The sequence below is a fragment of the Martes martes genome, assembly GCF_963455335.1.
Source record: "Martes martes genome assembly, chromosome: 16".
Lineage (NCBI taxonomy): Eukaryota > Metazoa > Chordata > Mammalia > Carnivora > Mustelidae > Martes > Martes martes.
Genome location: NC_137904.1, coordinates 42,804,237 through 42,821,647, shown reverse-complemented (window position 1 = coordinate 42,821,647; position 17,411 = coordinate 42,804,237). Strand labels below are relative to the sequence as shown.

General features: G+C 44.5%; 2 protein-coding genes across 4 annotated transcripts in view; both read left to right on the top strand.

The window, feature by feature from the left end:
• The window catches only part of MED1 (mediator complex subunit 1), a gene marked incomplete at its 3' end in the record, with an annotated part of 30,849 nt that extends 23,092 nt beyond the window's left edge, over nucleotides 1–7,757 (top strand). Inside the window, exons 17-18 of one of the 3 annotated variants that reach the window (XM_080826427.1) lie at nucleotides 1,336–1,476; nucleotides 6,739–7,757. In XM_080826427.1, coding sequence (XP_080682553.1) covers nucleotides 1,336–1,476; nucleotides 6,739–6,769 — 172 coding nt within the window. Of the gene's footprint in view, nucleotides 1–1,335; nucleotides 4,805–6,738 lie in introns of those variants that run through there. The other 2 variants (XM_080826428.1, XM_080826426.1) reach the window with 2 other exon arrangements.
• A 2,836-nt stretch (nucleotides 7,758–10,593) lies between these two features.
• FBXL20 (F-box and leucine rich repeat protein 20) overlaps nucleotides 10,594–17,411 on the top strand; it is a 96,982-nt gene continuing 90,164 nt past the window's right edge. The window contains 1 exon segment of the mRNA XM_080825819.1: nucleotides 10,594–10,903. Coding sequence (XP_080681945.1) covers nucleotides 10,862–10,903 — 42 coding nt within the window. The 5' untranslated portion in view covers nucleotides 10,594–10,861.

The window sequence follows — 17,411 nt, the reverse complement described above, 5'->3', positions numbered from 1 at the left end:
GTGCGGGGTGGGGAGGGGCAGAGGGAGAGAGAGAATCCCAAGAAGACTCCCTGCTGCGTGAAGAGTCTGATTTGGGGCTTTATCTCAGGATTCTGAGATCATGACCTGAGGTGAAATCAGGTTAACTGACTGAGCCACCCATATGTCCCTATATATTGTACATGGTGCCTTTTTTTTTTTCCCCCCTATGGTGCCTTTTGAGCTAAGATGGCAGAATAGCTGGACAGAAACCACGTGATATTCAAAAGCCCAAAATACTACTATTTGGTCTTTTAAGAAAGGTTGCTAAAATGTTCTAGAGCAGAGTGTTTTAGAAAATACATTATTAAATTTATTTGTAAGATAGTGCTTTGCTTTAAAATAATCAAGATTTTATACCAATAATAGCATTTTTCACAGTATAGGTTTGGGATGATCTTTGCCATTAAGGTTTAGAATTTGTTGGCTCAAGGGATTATCCTAGTGGTTCATTAATTAAGAGAAATAGCATATCCCATTAATCACATGTGAAGCCCCAAAGGAAGGCATTTTCTTACTGAGTTCATTTTTTTTTAAGATATTTATTTATTTATTTGACAGAGAGAGATCACAAGTAGGCACAGCAGCAGGCAGAGAGAGAGAGGGGGAAGCAGGCCCCCTGCTGAGCAGAGAACCCAATGCAGGGCTCAATCCCAGGACCCTGGGATCATGACCTGAGCTGAAGGCAGAGGCTTTAGCCCACTGAGCCACCCAGGCACCCCGTCTTACTGAGTTCATTATTATCAGTTTTCTTTTAGTTCAGTATGACATCTAATTTGGACTCTTGTTTATGTTTGTGGTTTGGTTGGTTTTTGGTAGTGCTTCAAAAGAGGTTTTGAGATTGCCTACTGATACAGATTCTTTTTAGAATGAATTTGCCTAAAGCTCTGGCAATTTATTTTATTTTATTTTATTTATTTATTTTTAAAATTTATTTATTTTTTAAAAAAGTATTTATTTATCTAACAGAGAGAGACACAGCGAGAGAGGGAACACAAGCAGGGGGAGTGGGAGAGGGAGAAGCAGACTTCCTGCTGAGCAGGGATCCCGATGTGAGGCTCAATCCCAGGACTCTGGGATCATAACCTGAGCCAAAGGCAGACACTTAACTGAGCCACCCAGGTGCCCAGCTCTGACATTTTATAGAACTGTTTCTGCCTTTCAGGTTATTTGCCTTACCTGAGAATTGCGTGTTGCAAATCTCTGAGGGCATATCTGAATCTCAGGCAGAATTAAACCCTGCTTTCCCAAATAAGAATTGTTTTCCTTTAGCAGCTAATACACTGCTAATTTTGTTTATTCTATCTTATCTTACAGATGTATGTCCATCCCTGTGACGATGAGGGCTATTCGGAGGAAAGCTGAAACCATTCAGGCCGACACCCCAGCACTGTCACTCATTGCAGAGACAGTTGAAGACATGGTGAAAAAGAACCTGCCCCCGGCTAGCAGCCCAGGGTATGGCATGACCACAGGCAACAACCCAATGAGTGGTACCACTACACCAACCAACACCTTTCCGGGGGGTCCCATTACCACCTTGTTTAATATGAGCATGAGCATCAAAGATCGGCATGAGTCGGTGGGCCATGGGGAGGACTTCAGCAAGGTGTCTCAGAACCCAATTCTTACCAGTTTGTTGCAAATCACAGGGAACGGGGGGTCTACCATTGGCTCGAGTCCGACCCCTCCTCATCACACGCCGCCACCTGTCTCTTCGATGGCCGGCAACACCAAGAACCACCCGATGCTCATGAACCTTCTTAAAGATAACCCTGCCCAGGATTTCTCAACCCTTTATGGAAGCAGCCCTTTAGAAAGGCAGAACTCTTCTTCCGGCTCTCCCCGGATGGAAATATGCCCGGGAAGCAACAAGACAAAGAAGAAGAAGTCATCAAGATTACCACCTGACAAACCCAAGCACCAGACTGAAGATGACTTTCAGAGGGAGCTATTTTCAATGGATGTTGACTCACAGAACCCTATCTTTGATGTCAACATGACAGCAGACACGCTGGATACGCCACACATCACTCCAGCTCCAAGCCAGTGTAGTACTCCCCCAACAACTTACCCACAACCAGTACCTCACCCCCAGCCCAGTATTCAAAGGATGGTCCGACTATCCAGTTCAGACAGCATTGGCCCAGATGTAACTGATATCCTTTCAGACATTGCAGAAGAAGCCTCTAAGCTTCCCAGCACTAGTGATGATTGCCCACCCATTGGTACCCCTGTTCGAGATTCTTCAAGCTCTGGGCATTCTCAGAGTGCCCTCTTTGACCCTGATGTCTTTCAAACCAATAATAATGAAAATCCGTACACAGATCCAGCTGACCTAATTGCAGATGCTGCTGGAAGCCCTAGTAGTGACTCTCCTACCAATCATTTTTTTCCTGATGGAGTAGATTTTAATCCTGATTTGTTGAACAGCCAGAGCCAAGGTGGTTTTGGAGAAGAATATTTTGATGAAAGCAGCCAAAGTGGAGATAACGATGATTTCAAAGGATTTGCATCTCAGGCACTAAATACTTTGGGGGTGCCAATGCTTGGAGGTGATAACGGGGAGACTAAGTTTAAAGGCAACAGCCAAGCTGACACAGTTGATTTCAGTATTATATCAGTGGCTGGTAAAGCTTTGGGTCCTGCAGATCTTATGGAGCATCACAGTGGTAGCCAGAGTCCTTTATTGACTACTGGGGACTTAGGGAAAGAAAAGACTCAAAAGCGAGTAAAGGAAGGCAACGGCACCAGTAATAGTAGTCTGTCAGGGCCAGGATTAGATAGCAAACCAGGGAAGCGCAGTCGGACCCCTTCAAATGATGGCAAAAGCAAAGATAAACCTCCAAAGCGGAAGAAGGCAGATACTGAAGGAAAGTCTCCATCTCACAGTTCTTCTAACCGACCTTTCACTCCACCTACCAGTACAGGTGGATCCAAGTCTCCAGGCAGTTCAGGAAGGTCACAGACTCCCCCAGGTGTTGCCACACCACCTATTCCCAAAATCACTATTCAGATTCCTAAAGGCACCGTGATGGTGGGCAAGCCCTCCTCCCACAGTCAGTATACCAGTAGTGGTTCTGTGTCTTCCTCAGGCAGTAAAAGCCACCATAGCCATTCTTCCTCCTCCTCGTCCTCATCTTCTGCTTCCAACTCAGGCAAGATGAAAAGCAGTAAATCAGAAGGTTCATCAAGTTCCAAGTTAAGCAGCAGTGTATATTCTAGCCAAGGGTCTTCTGGATCTAGCCAGTCTAAAAATTCATCCCAGTCTGGGGGGAAGCCAGGCTCCTCTCCCATTACCAAGCATGGACTGAGCAGTGGCTCCAGCAGCACTAAGATGAAACCTCAAGGGAAGCCATCATCACTTATGAATCCTTCTTTAAGTAAACCAAACATATCCCCTTCTCATTCAAGGCCACCTGGAGGCTCTGATAAGCTTGCCTCTCCAATGAAGCCTGTTCCTGGGACTCCCCCATCCTCTAAAGCCAAGTCCCCCATCAGTTCAGGTTCTGGTGGTTCTCATATGTCTGGAACCAGTTCAAGCACTGGCATGAAGTCATCTTCAGGGTTAGGATCCTCAGGCTCATTGTCTCAGAAAACTCCCCCATCATCTAATTCTTGTACAGCATCTTCCTCTTCCTTTTCCTCAAGTGGTTCTTCCATGTCATCCTCTCAGAACCAACATGGGAGTTCCAAAGGGAAATCTCCCAGCAGAAATAAGAAGCCGTCCTTAACAGCTGTCATAGATAAATTGAAGCATGGGGTCGTCACCAGTGGCCCTGGAGGTGAAGACCCAATGGATGGCCAGATGGGGGTGAGCACAAATTCTTCTAGCCATCCAATGTCCTCCAAACATAACATGTCAGGAGGAGAGTTCCAGAGTAAGCGTGAGAAAAGTGATAAAGAAAAATCCAAGGTTTCCACCTCGGGGGGTTCAGTGGATTCATCTAAGAAGACCTCAGAGTCAAAAAATGTGGGGAGCACAGGTGTGGCAAAAATTATCATCAGCAAGCATGATGGGGGTTCTCCCAGTATTAAAGCCAAAGTGACTTTGCAGAAACCTGGGGAGAGTAGTGGAGAAGGGCTCAGGCCTCAAATGACCTCTTCCAAAAACTATGGCTCTCCACTCATCAGTGGTTCCACTCCAAAGCATGAGCGTGGCTCTCCTAGCCATAGTAAGTCACCAGCATATACCCCCCAGAATCTGGACAGTGAAAGTGAGTCAGGCTCCTCCATAGCAGAGAAATCTTATCAGAACAGTCCCAGCTCAGATGATGGTATCCGACCTCTTCCAGAATACAGCACAGAAAAGCATAAGAAGCACAAAAAAGAAAAGAAGAAAGTAAAAGACAAAGATCGGGACCGGGACCGGGACAAAGACCGGGACAAGAAAAAATCTCATAGCATCAAGCCAGAGAGTTGGTCTAAATCACCCATCTCTTCAGACCAGTCCTTGTCTATGACAAGCAACACAATTTTATCTACAGACAGGCCCTCAAGGCTCAGCCCTGACTTTATGATTGGGGAGGAAGATGACGATCTTATGGATGTGGCCCTGATTGGCAATTAGGAACCTTATTTTTTAAGACAAAAATGGCCAGAGAAAAACTAATAAGTTTATAGGCAAACCACCATAAGGGGTGAGTCAGGTCTGATTTTGTGTTCAAGAATCTTAAATGGCATGGCTTTGACACAGAGCTGGGTAAATTTTAGAAAGGCATAGCCAGACCCTACTAAAGAGATCATAGGGTTTGATTTTGGTTACCAAGAATCACTTTTTCCTTTGCCAGAGAAAAAAGAGGAAAAAAAAAAAGTTAAAATACTTGCTTATGAATGGGAGGGGGTGGGTGGGGCATAGGGAGAGGGAAGGGTGGGAAACAGTTTTGTGGGAAATATTCATATATATTTTTTTCTCCCTTTTTCCATTTTTAGGCCATGTTTTAACTCATTTTAGTGCATGTATTTGAAGGGCTGGGCAGCAAATGAAAAAGCAATACATTCCTTGATGCATTTGCATGAAGGTTGTTCACTTTGTTTGGATAGTTGTCCATTTGAGGCATGGGCAAATGAAGGACTTTGGTCATTTTGGACACTTAAGTAATGTTTGGTGTCTGTTTCTTAGGAGTGATTGGGGGAGGGAAGATAATTTTAGCTATTTATTTGTAATATTTTAACCCTTTATCTGTTTGTCTTTATACAGTGTTTCTAATTCTATAAGGTTCAGGGTTCAAAGTAATGGGAGGTGGGGAGAGCAAGGCTTATTTGGTGGTAGGGAGCCTGTAGCTTGTGCTGGTACTGTAGCATTAAGCCCAAACAGATTAGTCAGAGTCCACCTTTGGAGTTAAATAGAAAAACCAAAATGGTATTTTTGTTTTAGGAGGTTTATCGTAGGGTTCAGACATCATAGGAATGTTAGGAGTTACCTCTCTGTGGAGGTACTGATTTATAGTCTCTTTTGTCCTTTAATAAAGGCTGGGCTGGCTTTTTGGGAAGTAAACATGTTTTCAGATGCAGTAAGGTTTAATGTACAGCCTCCCTGACCCAGTGGCATGAAAACCATTACAGAATTAATAGTTCTCCTATTTCCACAATGTGCCAAAAGTCCACATCCCAGCATTTTGTTTGTAGGAGAACTGATGCCATTCCTGAGAGCTGGGCTCCTTGTTTCTCTGCATCACATGGAGGAGGAGTTCAGACTTCAGTCACTCCACTGTATGCTCCCTTAAATAAAACAGTAAAAAAATTTGCAGCCATAGTTCACTTAAAACAATTTCAAGCTCACTTGAAGTAATGGGGGCCTGGAATGCTAGGTGGGCATGAAGATACACCCTTGCTACTATGTAGCAACCCAATTGGACCTTTTTGGAGGAACAGGTCTGAGTCTGGATTCTGGGGGACATCAATAAGAAGCCCTTCTCATAAATATAGAAATCCAGGAGACCATTTGAGTGCAACACAAGTTCTCAGTATTTGGAGGGTCCTCTCAAAATTCTGCGGCCTTACTTTGATTTTGACACCTGCACTGTGCCATTCCTGATGATTCCATTCAGGATCTGTATCAGCAGGACGGGGCACAGTCCCCAGCACAACTCTTCTGGATTTAAAAAAAAAAAAAGCCAGGTGATTCATTTGTGTGTGTGTGTGATAAATGGAGTGACTTCATCAGATATTGAAGAAGATTTCTATATTCAGCTCTTTCTGCAGGTTGGAGTTAGCATAGAGTTGGAAAATCAGCTTTGGCGTTCTTTCCTGACTGTCTCTATTTCCTCTAGTGTTCTCCCTTTTCTGGTCATCAGCTCTCAACAACTCTGCCACTTTTGTGTCCCAAGGTAATAAGAAGTAGGAAACGAAACATTGCAAAGTGGAGCAAGAAAAGTTATCGGTTACCGTATCAGAGTCAAATGTCTTGGGTGACACTAAGGAGGACATGGGCAAGGTGATACCAGAGTGCTTTATCTTGTGATGCTGATACAGTAGCAGCCTCTCAAACATATAACCAGGTTGGATTTCTCACAAGTTTCTCACCTAGTTTTGAATCCTATCCCATTGGTTTCTGCAGAGGAAAAAAAAATGTTACGTGGTTTTTAAGTTTGTTCTGGGTGGGGAAGATCTTATGGGGAATGTACTACATATCAGGGGCTCAGCTTCCCCAAGCAGAGCCAACAGATACCAAAATGAGTAAACTGGGAAGCTTTTTCTCTCTTTCTGTCTTCATCCCAGATCAAAGAATCCCGAGTTAGGATCTGGATGAAGGATAAGCCCCTGAATTGTCGATGGGCACACCCCACACACTGACCCAGCATCTGAACTTGCTTAACAGGGAGCCGGGGCTAACCTGCTTCACCCTGCCTGAGAACCAGGGAGCACTGCATTTCTCCACAGGGTGGAGGAGAAGAGGCAGAATAAACCAAGCCTGGGACACCTCCCTCCTGTCTAGGTGTCCTCACTCTCCTGTTTCAAAAGACTGCAAGGACATGAAGTCAACTTCTACCTGTCTGCTGCTGCTGGTGTCTAATGTATTCTTAGTTTGACCTGATTCCTCTTCTGTCTTTTGGCTTCATGTTAGGGGTTCTTGGTCAAAACCTGCTCTGATGTACATGAAGATTTCAGGTTCAAGATCCATGTGTTTTAAAACATATTTTATAAACAGGGGAGAATTGAAGCAGGATATAATTGCCAAAACTGGCCTTGAGGTTAGTGACTCTTGGAAAGATTTTTCCTTAAGGCCTAGGTGTGAAAATTTAGTGCAGCAATATCATGAATTCTCAGAAGCAACCCTTTCAAGGGAGGCAGTGAGTCATACAGTATCCAGTCAAGTCACTTAAAGCAGAGGACAGTATAGGGAACTTTCACAATCCCTGGGCAATCTCATTTTCTTTCTCCTTTTTTTCCCTCCCCTTTTCAACTCTTCTACCCCTTTATTTCTACCCTTGAGTTAGTTTTTTGAGGGGTAGGAAGTACGTAACATCTCAGAAGCTAGGTTGGGAAACATGCTTAGCTGTAAAAGCTGGGCTTTATAATTTTGTGTTTTAGAAATGTACATCAGGAGCAGTTGGGGAGGGGCTTTTCTAAAAAAAAAAATCTTTCAAATTTGATTTTCTGTGCGTATGGCCGTTCTGTAAATACTTTGGGGTTTTTCATTTTTTTGAAAGTAGACAAAATCTGGGATTTTTCCCCCCAAAACATTACAAAAGAACCTGTTTATTTACATGCAAATAAACTTATTTGATAAAAAGTAATATGCCTTCGTGTAGTAAATTTTTAACCTTTGAGTAATTTTCATTCGGCTTTTTAAAGGATTTTGTTTATTTTTAGAGGGAGGAGTTGGGGGAGGGGCAGAGAGAAAGAGAGAGACAAGCAGACTCCCCGCTGAGCAGGGACCTAGGCAGGTGGCTCAACCCTGAGATCATGACCTAAGCCAATCAAGAGTCAGCAACACAACTTACTGAGCCACCTAGGTGCCCCTATTTGGCTTTTTAGAAGTCCACCAATCAGAAAAAGTTCAATCACAAAGTAAGTCTTTCCTGAGTATTACTCAGGTTAGCTGGAAAAGATAATTGAAACCTGAAAAAAGACCTGTGAAAGTTTTCTTCATTTGATTTATCTGCTTGAGCCAGTTTTATTATCTTTTGCAAAACTTAGTCAACAAATTCATCAATAACTGGGAGAAAATTGTTCTTAGATCAGATGGGACTGAAAAAGCTGTATTTATCTGAGTGAAGTGAAATAACATTAAAAGTAGCAGGCAGAGAATATAACATCTAGACCTGGGTTTGTAGGCCTGAGAGTTTCTGAAGCTAGGTTCCTTGGTTAAGAAGCCCTTTCTGGGACAAACATTAGGAAGTTAAAAAAATGCTTGAAGAGTTAAGTAATAAAGCTTCCAGTTTGAATATGCCTTTTTTATTTTTCGTATTTTATTTTTTATAATTTTTACCTTTTTTTTTTTTAAAGCAGGGGTGGAGCTGGCGGATGGGGAGGGTCAAAGGGAGAGACAATCTATTTTTTTTTTTTAAGATTTTATTTATTTGACAGAGATCATAAGTAGCCAGACGAGCAGAGAGCCGGATGTGGGGCTTGGTCCCAGGACCCTGGGATCATGACCTGAGCGGAAGGCAGAGGCTTTAACCCACTGAGCCGCCACTCAGGCGCCCCAAAGGGAGAGAGAATCTTAAGCAGGCTCCACGCCTAGCTGCGAGCCCAAGAAGGGGCTGGATCTCACCACCTTAAGATCATGACCTGAGGGGAAATCAAGAGTTGGATGCTTAAAGGACAGAGCCACCAAGGTGTCCCAGAATATGCCTGTTTTTAAAAAAAATCTCCAGCACAGTTGCTCTTCAATAAGCTCCTCTCTTTTACACATATTTTATTTTTTAAAAGATTTTATTTATTTATTTATTTGACAGACAGAGATCACAAGTAGGTAGAGAGGCAGGCAGAGAGAGAGGGAAGCAGGCTCCCCGCGGAGCAGAGAGCCGGATGCGGGGCTTGGTCCTAGGACCCTGAGATCATGACCTGAGCTGAAGAGAGAGGCTTTAACCCACTGAGCCACCCAGGCGCCCCCACGTATTTTAAGTACTCTCTACACCCAAGGGGGCTTGAACCCACAACCCCCATATCAAGAGTGGTAGGCTCCACCAACTCGGCTAGCCAGGTGCCCCAATAATCTCTCTTAAATCAGATTCTTAACAATCCAGTCACTAAAGCGAATTAAAAGAGGTATGAAGATAAACACACTTACTTTGGAAATACAATCAGGGGCAGTGATCCTGCCAGGACTGCTGGAATTTATGATACAGTTTCTAATACTTCATCTTTGGTACATGATTTTGCAGTTTGTCTCTCTAAAAGAGGGTAAACTTATTCCTTAATCCATGGAAATTCGATCATAAATTTCAAGACCTTGAGGGCTTGCGTTGCTAAAGTATAATAATATGATGACACAAAGTAGCTTTTATGGAAGGAGCCTAGGAGTCAGATGAATGTCGTAATTTCCACTAGCCAAGCACCCCCCGCCTACTCGTTAAGACACGCTTGTTTCTCCCGCCAAAGTGACGTCAGGATCAGGTTCTCACCAACCGGAGCCCTGATTGGAGGATGAGAAGGCACTAGAGCCCATTGGGCGCCAGCGGCAGTCTGGTGGCGGAGGGGCGGAGGAAGCCAAAGGCACTTCAGCCTCGCCGGGCCCCCCCAACCACCGAAGCGCGTCCCTCCCCCAGCTAAAAGGAGTGGTCGCCCAGCTTCTGCGCTGCACCCCCTGACCCCAAGGCGCGAGGTGCGGTCTCGCTGTATATTCCTGGAGCAGAGGGTAGCGCAATTACCCCCGCCCCCGTCCTCCTGATCCATGCACAGGGAGACCCACGCCCTGCGGCGGCCCCCCAGGCCTCCCTGCAACACCCGGTAATGCAATCCACGGGGGCGGGGGAGGCGGCGGCAGCGACAGCAACGACGGCGGCGGCGGCAGCAGCAGCACTGCCTCAATCTAGAGACAACCAGAAAGCGGAGGAAAATGGCTCCGAGCAGGGACCGCCTGCTGCACTTTGGGTTCAAAGCGACAGTGAGTGATAGGGAAAGGGAGTTGGGTGGCCGGGAAGGACATATGTGGCTGCACAGGCTACCGGGGAAGAAGCGACAAGTCTTAGGGGGCTGGGAGGACTTGACAGAAAGCTCAAGTGCTTGCTGGGTGGGTGCGTGCTGTCTGCCGGCGAAGGGGATTAGATGGGCTCCAGTACTATGTGCAGTTGTCCTGCTTTCCTCACTCGCGAGCACGCGCGCCCTCACACCCTCCCCACAGCCCCTCCCATACACAAATACACACAGACAGATAGGCACTTCCCTTCCTCTCCTTCTCGCGGTGGGCTTGCGTGGCTCGGAGGCAAGAGCCGGCTCGCTCCGCCGCCGCCGCGCTCCGGCTGCTCCCGGGCGGACAGTCGCAGACTGCGCCCGGGAGTGGGGGAGGGGTGGTCCCGCGCCGCCGCCGCAGCCGCCGCCGCCGCCGCCACAGCCGCGCGCTCCTCCTCCTCCCCTCCCCACGCCGTTCCAGGGCCCGGGCGGCTCTGCCCAATGAGGAGCGGCGTTGCTGGCAGGTGGGGAGTGTTTTTGTTTTGGGTTGAAGTTGAGGCTGAGGAGAGAGAAGAGCTAGCGACGAGCAGTCGTCGCCGCCGCCGGCTCTGCGGGAGGTGGAGGAGGCCCCGCCGGAGCCGAGAGGTTCCCCCTCCCCGCGGACGGCCCCTGCCCGCCGCTCCTCTACCTCTTCCCGGTCCCGGAACTCCGGGGCCTGCCCGGGGCCCCAGTCTTTGCACTCCGCACGCCGCAGCGCCCGGCCCCGGCCGCACCCGCCGGCCCCATGAGGAGGGACGTGAACGGAGTGACCAAGAGCAGGTTTGAGGTGTGAGCCTCGTGGTGGTGGTGGGGGTTTGGGGCGACGTGAGCAAGGCGATTCCCGCTCTTGTGCCCCGAAAATTTCGCTCCGCACGGAGCCTCCTCCCTTGCCTGGCGCCGTCACCCACCGACCGCTGGGGTTGCCAGACTTCTTTCCCCTTTCTCGCGACCCGAAAGCCGGGTGCAGCCCGGCTTCTCTAGTCCTCCGGGCTGGTCGCCTCCAGCCTGTTCCACCAGCGGGCCCCGGCTAGGGATTAGCTCTGGCGCCCTAATTCCCCCCTCCCCCCAGTATCACTCAGCTTTCCATTCTTTACACAACCCTTGGCTTGCCTCCCTCCACCCGGCAGAAAAAGCATCACGGCTCCGATCAACCGGAGCTGGCTTCTTTTCTTTCTGCCACCTTCTTCGCGAAGCGAGAGGGAAATTACGGGCCAGAGGGCCATTTTTCAGAGTTTCAGAGACCTTGGTTAAACTGGGGAAGTGGGGGGTGGTAGACAGGGATGATAGAGACGACCACGAGTTTTCGGTGCTGTGTTTGGTTTGGGTATTGTTCTGATACTTCCTCTTCTTTCCCGTTTAGTCTGTACTTTTGTAGCTCATTGTTTCTGGGAACTCTTAGATGTGTACGGTCTTTGAGGTTGGGACGAAAGTCGGAGAGACTTCAGAAAATCCGTTCTTTAAGAACTTTTTCTCCTCTGGCAAGAAGGGTTTATAGCTAATGGAATGGATGTTTGAATGAGGAAATAGGAAAACACCCGAAAGCGTCTTCAGTGAGTAGTTACCGTGTTAAGGAAGTGATTCCTTTGGGAAGTGAGGTATTCTAACTGCGGGTGAATTGCAGTAGTGTTTACTGAGGGGATAAGGGAAAGAAACTTCTACAACTGGAAGAGTAAATGTTACCTAGCCCTTTCTGGCAGAGAATCAGACTGACCTAGGATCACTCACAGCTCAGTGTACATCTCAGTTGGTGTTTTTCTTCATTTCCATTTGAAGGATGAAATTGTAAGACCCCGAGACAAAAGTTTAAGGAAACTTGCCCACCAGGTGCCGGGCATGAAACTGTACCTAAGGGTAACCTAAGGGTGGTCGTCTCTATTTTATTTTTTTTTAAAGCTTTTATTTATTTATTTAACAGAGAGAGATCACAGTAGACAGAGAGGCAGGCGGAGAGAGAGAGAGAGAGAGAGAGAGAAGCAGGCTCCCTGCTGAACAGAGAGCCCGATGCGGGACTTGATACCAGGACCCTGATCATGACCTGCGCGGAAGGCAGCGGCTTAACCCACTGAGACGCCCAGGCGCCTCGATACTATTTTACTTTATTCACGAAGATCTGGGTAGAAAGTGTTGGGGAGAAGTTTAAATTCAGAGTGCTACAATACTACTGTTGGAGGTGAGGAGTGGAGAAAAATGAAGAAATTGGCTCCTTCAGAGTTTTCGTATTTAATTTAATCATAGGAAGAAAATATAGTAGATATGATTTGGTGTTTCCTTGAACAGAACTTCAGATTGCCTTGAAGTAGAGAGATCCAATAAGCTTAATTTAGGGTGGTTTCGTATTTAGTACTACTGTACCCTAAAAGTCCAGACCATCATTAAAATTATTGAGTGGACTTTTAGCAGTTAACAGGAATCTTGAAAGAGAAACCCAAATACTGAAGATCAGAGTGGGGGATAGCCTTTTGCTGTTGAAGGCTGCTCTTTATCATTTTGCTATTTTCTTTTAGACTGAGTTATTGTTGGAAGGAGTTCTTTTGTAGTATGTGTTTTAAAATTAAATTGTTGCATCCTATTTTTGTAATTACCTTATATTTTAATTTGTAGTTTACCTGTAGTGGTGGTACTATCATAATAAAATTGATTGCCTTGTTAAGTATATTTCCTTACCTTGAACTAAACCAATGGAAGCTTTCTAAAGGTGTCTGATAAGATAAAGAATAAGGGATTAAAAAATCCTCCTTCTACAGTATTCATGATTAGTTTTTGGTTTGTAAATATTTTAGTCTTTTATTATGATAAGAAGGGGTCCAATTTACAAGTAGTAAGACAAGATGTTAGGTCTCTTATGAAGTAGTAAACTTACTGCTAATTCATTGAAAACATTTTAAATATTTAGTTCCAATGGATAAGACATGTAGACAAGGCAGTCTTTTCATATCTAAAACATTTACATCAAGTTACCTTGTTTTCTTTTTTAAAGATTTTTATTAGTTTATTTGATAGAGAGAAAGAGACAATGAGAGAGGGAATACAAGCGGGTGGAGTAGGAGAGGGAGAAGCAGGCTTCCCGGGGAGTAAGGAGCTGGATGTGGGGCTTGATGTGGGGCTTGATTCCAGAACTCTGGGATCATGACCTGAGCTGAAGGCAGACACTTAATGACTGAGCCACCTAGGTGCCCTCAGGTTACTTTTTTAATTCTCAAAATTACAGAATGGTTTTTAAAGGACTGATAGTTTTATGATTATAAGTATAGCTGATCCCTGAGAATTTTTTTGAGGGGAGTACATTTTTGTAGCAAATAATAACTCATTTCAAATTATGGTTAATACAGAAAGTGAAGATTATTGTTTTATTTTTCTTGGTCACTTTTTTTCCTGGGTGGAAGATAATTAAAGTTTATCTTTTTACAATTGATTCATTAAAATCTTAGAAGGAATATTGTGTGCCTTATGCTTTTGGATGTTGTAATGCAGGCCACACACTTTAAATCTCATGCTCAGGGCTGGAGATGTAGAAAAAAAATTTTAAGTGAAAATAAAGGGAGTAGAATACTCCAGATATGGAGCCAGATATGTAGCATACTGTAGAATAGCCAGAGTAAATAATAGCCGGGTAAAAGAGCTAAAGAGATAACAGAGATGTGAAAATTTATTGTTCTTTGCTATATCACTTTGGCATTAACTTTCCACAAAAGTAACTCTTAAAAGCTAACATAGTGCTGACTAATATGTCTCTCAGTTGAAATTCTTCATCTAAATACTTTTAATTACATTACTTATCGTATACATTGTTTTGTGGCAAATATTGATAATCTCCTTTCAAACTTAATTGAATCCTGCATGTCACTCCCTGAGATAGATGTTTTACCTCACTAATTTCTAATTCTCACAGTTCTGTTTTACCATTGAGGAAAGCTGGGGCCTAAGAAGTGCTCAAGTTGCACAGCTAGTAAGTGGGGGAGCCAAGATTCCAACCTGCTCTCTGTCATTCTGCTCTGTTTTTAGCATAACATAGCATAAATACCCATAAAATGTGTGGACAATTACTTTCCTACATTTCTTCATCCAGTATATTTTATTTTGTCTTTGCTATCAAGAATGAAGTTGTCCTTCATTTGAAGTACTATAATGTGTGTTACCTTTTTAAAAAAAGTTTAGGGGGAGGGGCAGAGGGGAAAGTGAGAGAGAGAATTTTTTTTTTTTTTTAAGATTCTACTTATTTATTTGACAGACAGGGATCACAAGTAGGCAGAGAGGCAGGCAGAGAGAGAGGAGGAAGCAGGCTCCCTGCCCAGCAGAGAGCCCAATACGGCCGGATCCCAGGACCCCAGGAGCATGACCTGAGCCAAACGCAGAGGCCTTAACCCACTGAGCCACCCAGGCGCCCCTGAGAGAGAGAATCTTAAGCAGGAGCAGACACCATGCCCAGTGTGGAGCTTGACTTGGGGGGCTGATCTCACAACCCTGAGATCATGATCTGAGCTAAAATCAAGAGTTGGATGCTGGGATGCCTAGGTGGCGCAGTCCATTAAGGTCTGCCTTCTGCTCAGGCCCTGATCCTGAGGTCCTGGGATCATGTCCCACATCAAGCTCCTTGCTCAATGGGGGATCCTGCTTCTCCCTCTGCCTGGCATCCCCCCTGCTTGTGCTCTCTTGCTTGCTCTCTCTCTCTCTCTCTGACAAATAAATAAATAAAATCTTTTTTTTTTTTAAGATTTTTTTTTTTTTTTGACAGATCACAAGCAGGCAGAGAGGCAGGCAGAGAGTGGGTAGGGGGAAGCAGGCTCCCTGCTGAGCAGAGACACCCCCCACCCCCATGTGGGGCTTGATCCCAGGGTCCTGGGATCATGACCCGAGCCGAAGGCAGAGGCTTAACCCACTGAGCCACCCAGGTGCCCCTAAATAAGTAAAATCTTTAAAAAGAAAAAGTGTTGCTGGGACGCCTGGGTGGCTCAGTGGGTTAAGCCGCTGCGGTCGGGCTCAGGTCATGAACCCAGGGTGCTAGGATCGAGTTGGGTATCGGGCTCCTTGCTCCTCTTCCCTGCTTCTCTCTCCGCCTCTGCCTGCTTTTGCGCATGCTCTCGTGCGCGCGCGCGCGCGCACGCGCGCTCTCTCTCTCTCTCTGACAAATAAATAAAATCTTAAAGAAAAAAAAAAGTGTTGGATGCTTAACCAGCTGAGCCACCCAGATGCCCTTATGTGTGTTACCTTAACACTCAAATTAGTTACAGACAGATGTAAATATCTAAGCTAGCCCTCAAATCTTAAGTTTAGATTTTTTTCAGTAAAGCCTCTCCATTTCATCATTCTCTTAGTAGCTCCATCATAAGATAACAGTACTGTCGGAGTAAAATTTCTATCTTTTTGGGTTCATTAAAAAGTCTGGTTACCTATTATGAAAACATTAACCAATATCACAGATACTATTGACAGTTTAATCAGTGCCTGGAAATGTTACAATTCATACAGTTAGGAAATAAGTTCCAATTGGGATACTTTGAATCCTTGTTCATTACTATTTTTTCATTATACCTTACTGCTGCCTTGGTAAATGTATAAAATTATAGCCTGTAAGATTAAATTGTACTACTTATTTGCCTACTTCATTTTATCAAGACAGTTTGTCTAAAACAAGAAAAATCATAAAATCTGGTATGGCAGAAAGAATACACTGTGTTGGGAGTTGAAAGAATTAGATGTTAATCTTGATTTTTGCCACCAATTAACTATAACTTTGGTCGTTTCTTTTTATTTCTCCAATCTGCTCATTTCCCTCCTTTGAAAAACAAAGAAGTTAGAATCAGTTGTTGGGGTTTCTTTTATTCCAGAATGCTGTGAATCTGTAATTTTTAAAATAAAATTGGAGGACCACATTTCCTTGGCTGTTTCTCCTAAAACAGCCACTCCAATATTGTTAAAGTTTGTAGGCAGAGTTGCACAGTACTGCTAAAGCCGCAGTAATTACCTTTTTTCTCCCATAAGGTTTTATCTTCTAAAGAACATTCTGGGGGATCCTGGGTGGCTCAGTTGTTAAGCGTCTGCCTTTGGTTCAGATCATGATCCCAGGGTCCTGGAATCCAGCCCCGCAGAGGAGGGAGCCTACTTCTCCCTCTCCCGCTCCAACTGCTTGTGTTCCCTCTCTCACTGTCTCTCTCTTTCTCTCTCTCTGTGTCAAATAAATAAATAAAATCTTTTTTAAAAAGTAAGGAACATTCTGCATAGTAAATGACCATCTTTTCCTAATTAGTACACGTGGAAAATGTTGTACATTTTTCCAGTGGGTGACAGCCATTTGCTTCATTATGTTTGAAAAGCCTTGCAATGAGAAAGTGTACTAGTAAAAGTAAGGGATTTTGTTTTTAACACTTTAAAGATTAGTTTGAAAGCAGTTATCTATTATTATACAAGGACCAGATTAGAGATCTAGGCATTTTGGGCCTATTCTGATATTGTGTTTTTTAAAGTAGTATTATTAATGTTTATTGTATAATTATGGGTCCTTTTTACCTTGTTTTGTTTTGTTTTTTAAGATTTTTAAAATTTATTTATTTGACAGACAGAGATCACAAGTAGGCAGAGAGGCAGGCAGAAAGAGAGAGAGAGGAGGAAGCAGGCTCCCAGCTGAGCAGAGAGCCCGATGTGGGGCTCAATCCCAGGACCCTGGGATCACGACCTGAGCCGAAGGCAGAGGCTTCAACCCACTGAGCCACCTAGGCACCCCTTGTTTTGTTGTTTTTTTAAGATTTTATTTTTTTGAGAGAGAGAGAGAGAGCATGAAGAAGCAGAGGCAGCAGTAGAGGGAGAGGGAGGGGCAGGCTCCCTGCTGAGCTGGGAACCTGATGTGGGTGGGGCTCAGCTACAGTGTGGGGTTCTATCCCCCAGGCCCCTGGAATCATGGCCTGAGCCTAAGGCAGTCTCTTAACTAACTGACTGGTGTCCCTCCTTTTTACCTTTTAAAGTTTGGTATGTTGTTATCATGTACTTACTGTAGTAATTCATTATTTTAAAATCAATGTATGTTATGTTTCTACAGTCTATGTAAGATAAGTCATTACACATCGAAAATTATGTTTTCCATTGTCATTAAAAATTTTTAACTTGGCAAAAACTTTACAAAGTATGTTCTTAATATTTAAGTCATACATTCTTATTTTTTAGATGTAATCTGTTTCTGCATGGAAGATTTTCATTCATTGAATCAGTATTAGAAATGTTCAGAAGTATTTACACTTTCAAATTTTTATATTCTTATGTTTTAGGTCATTTGTCAGTTTTAGCTGTTAGTGTCGATGTCACTT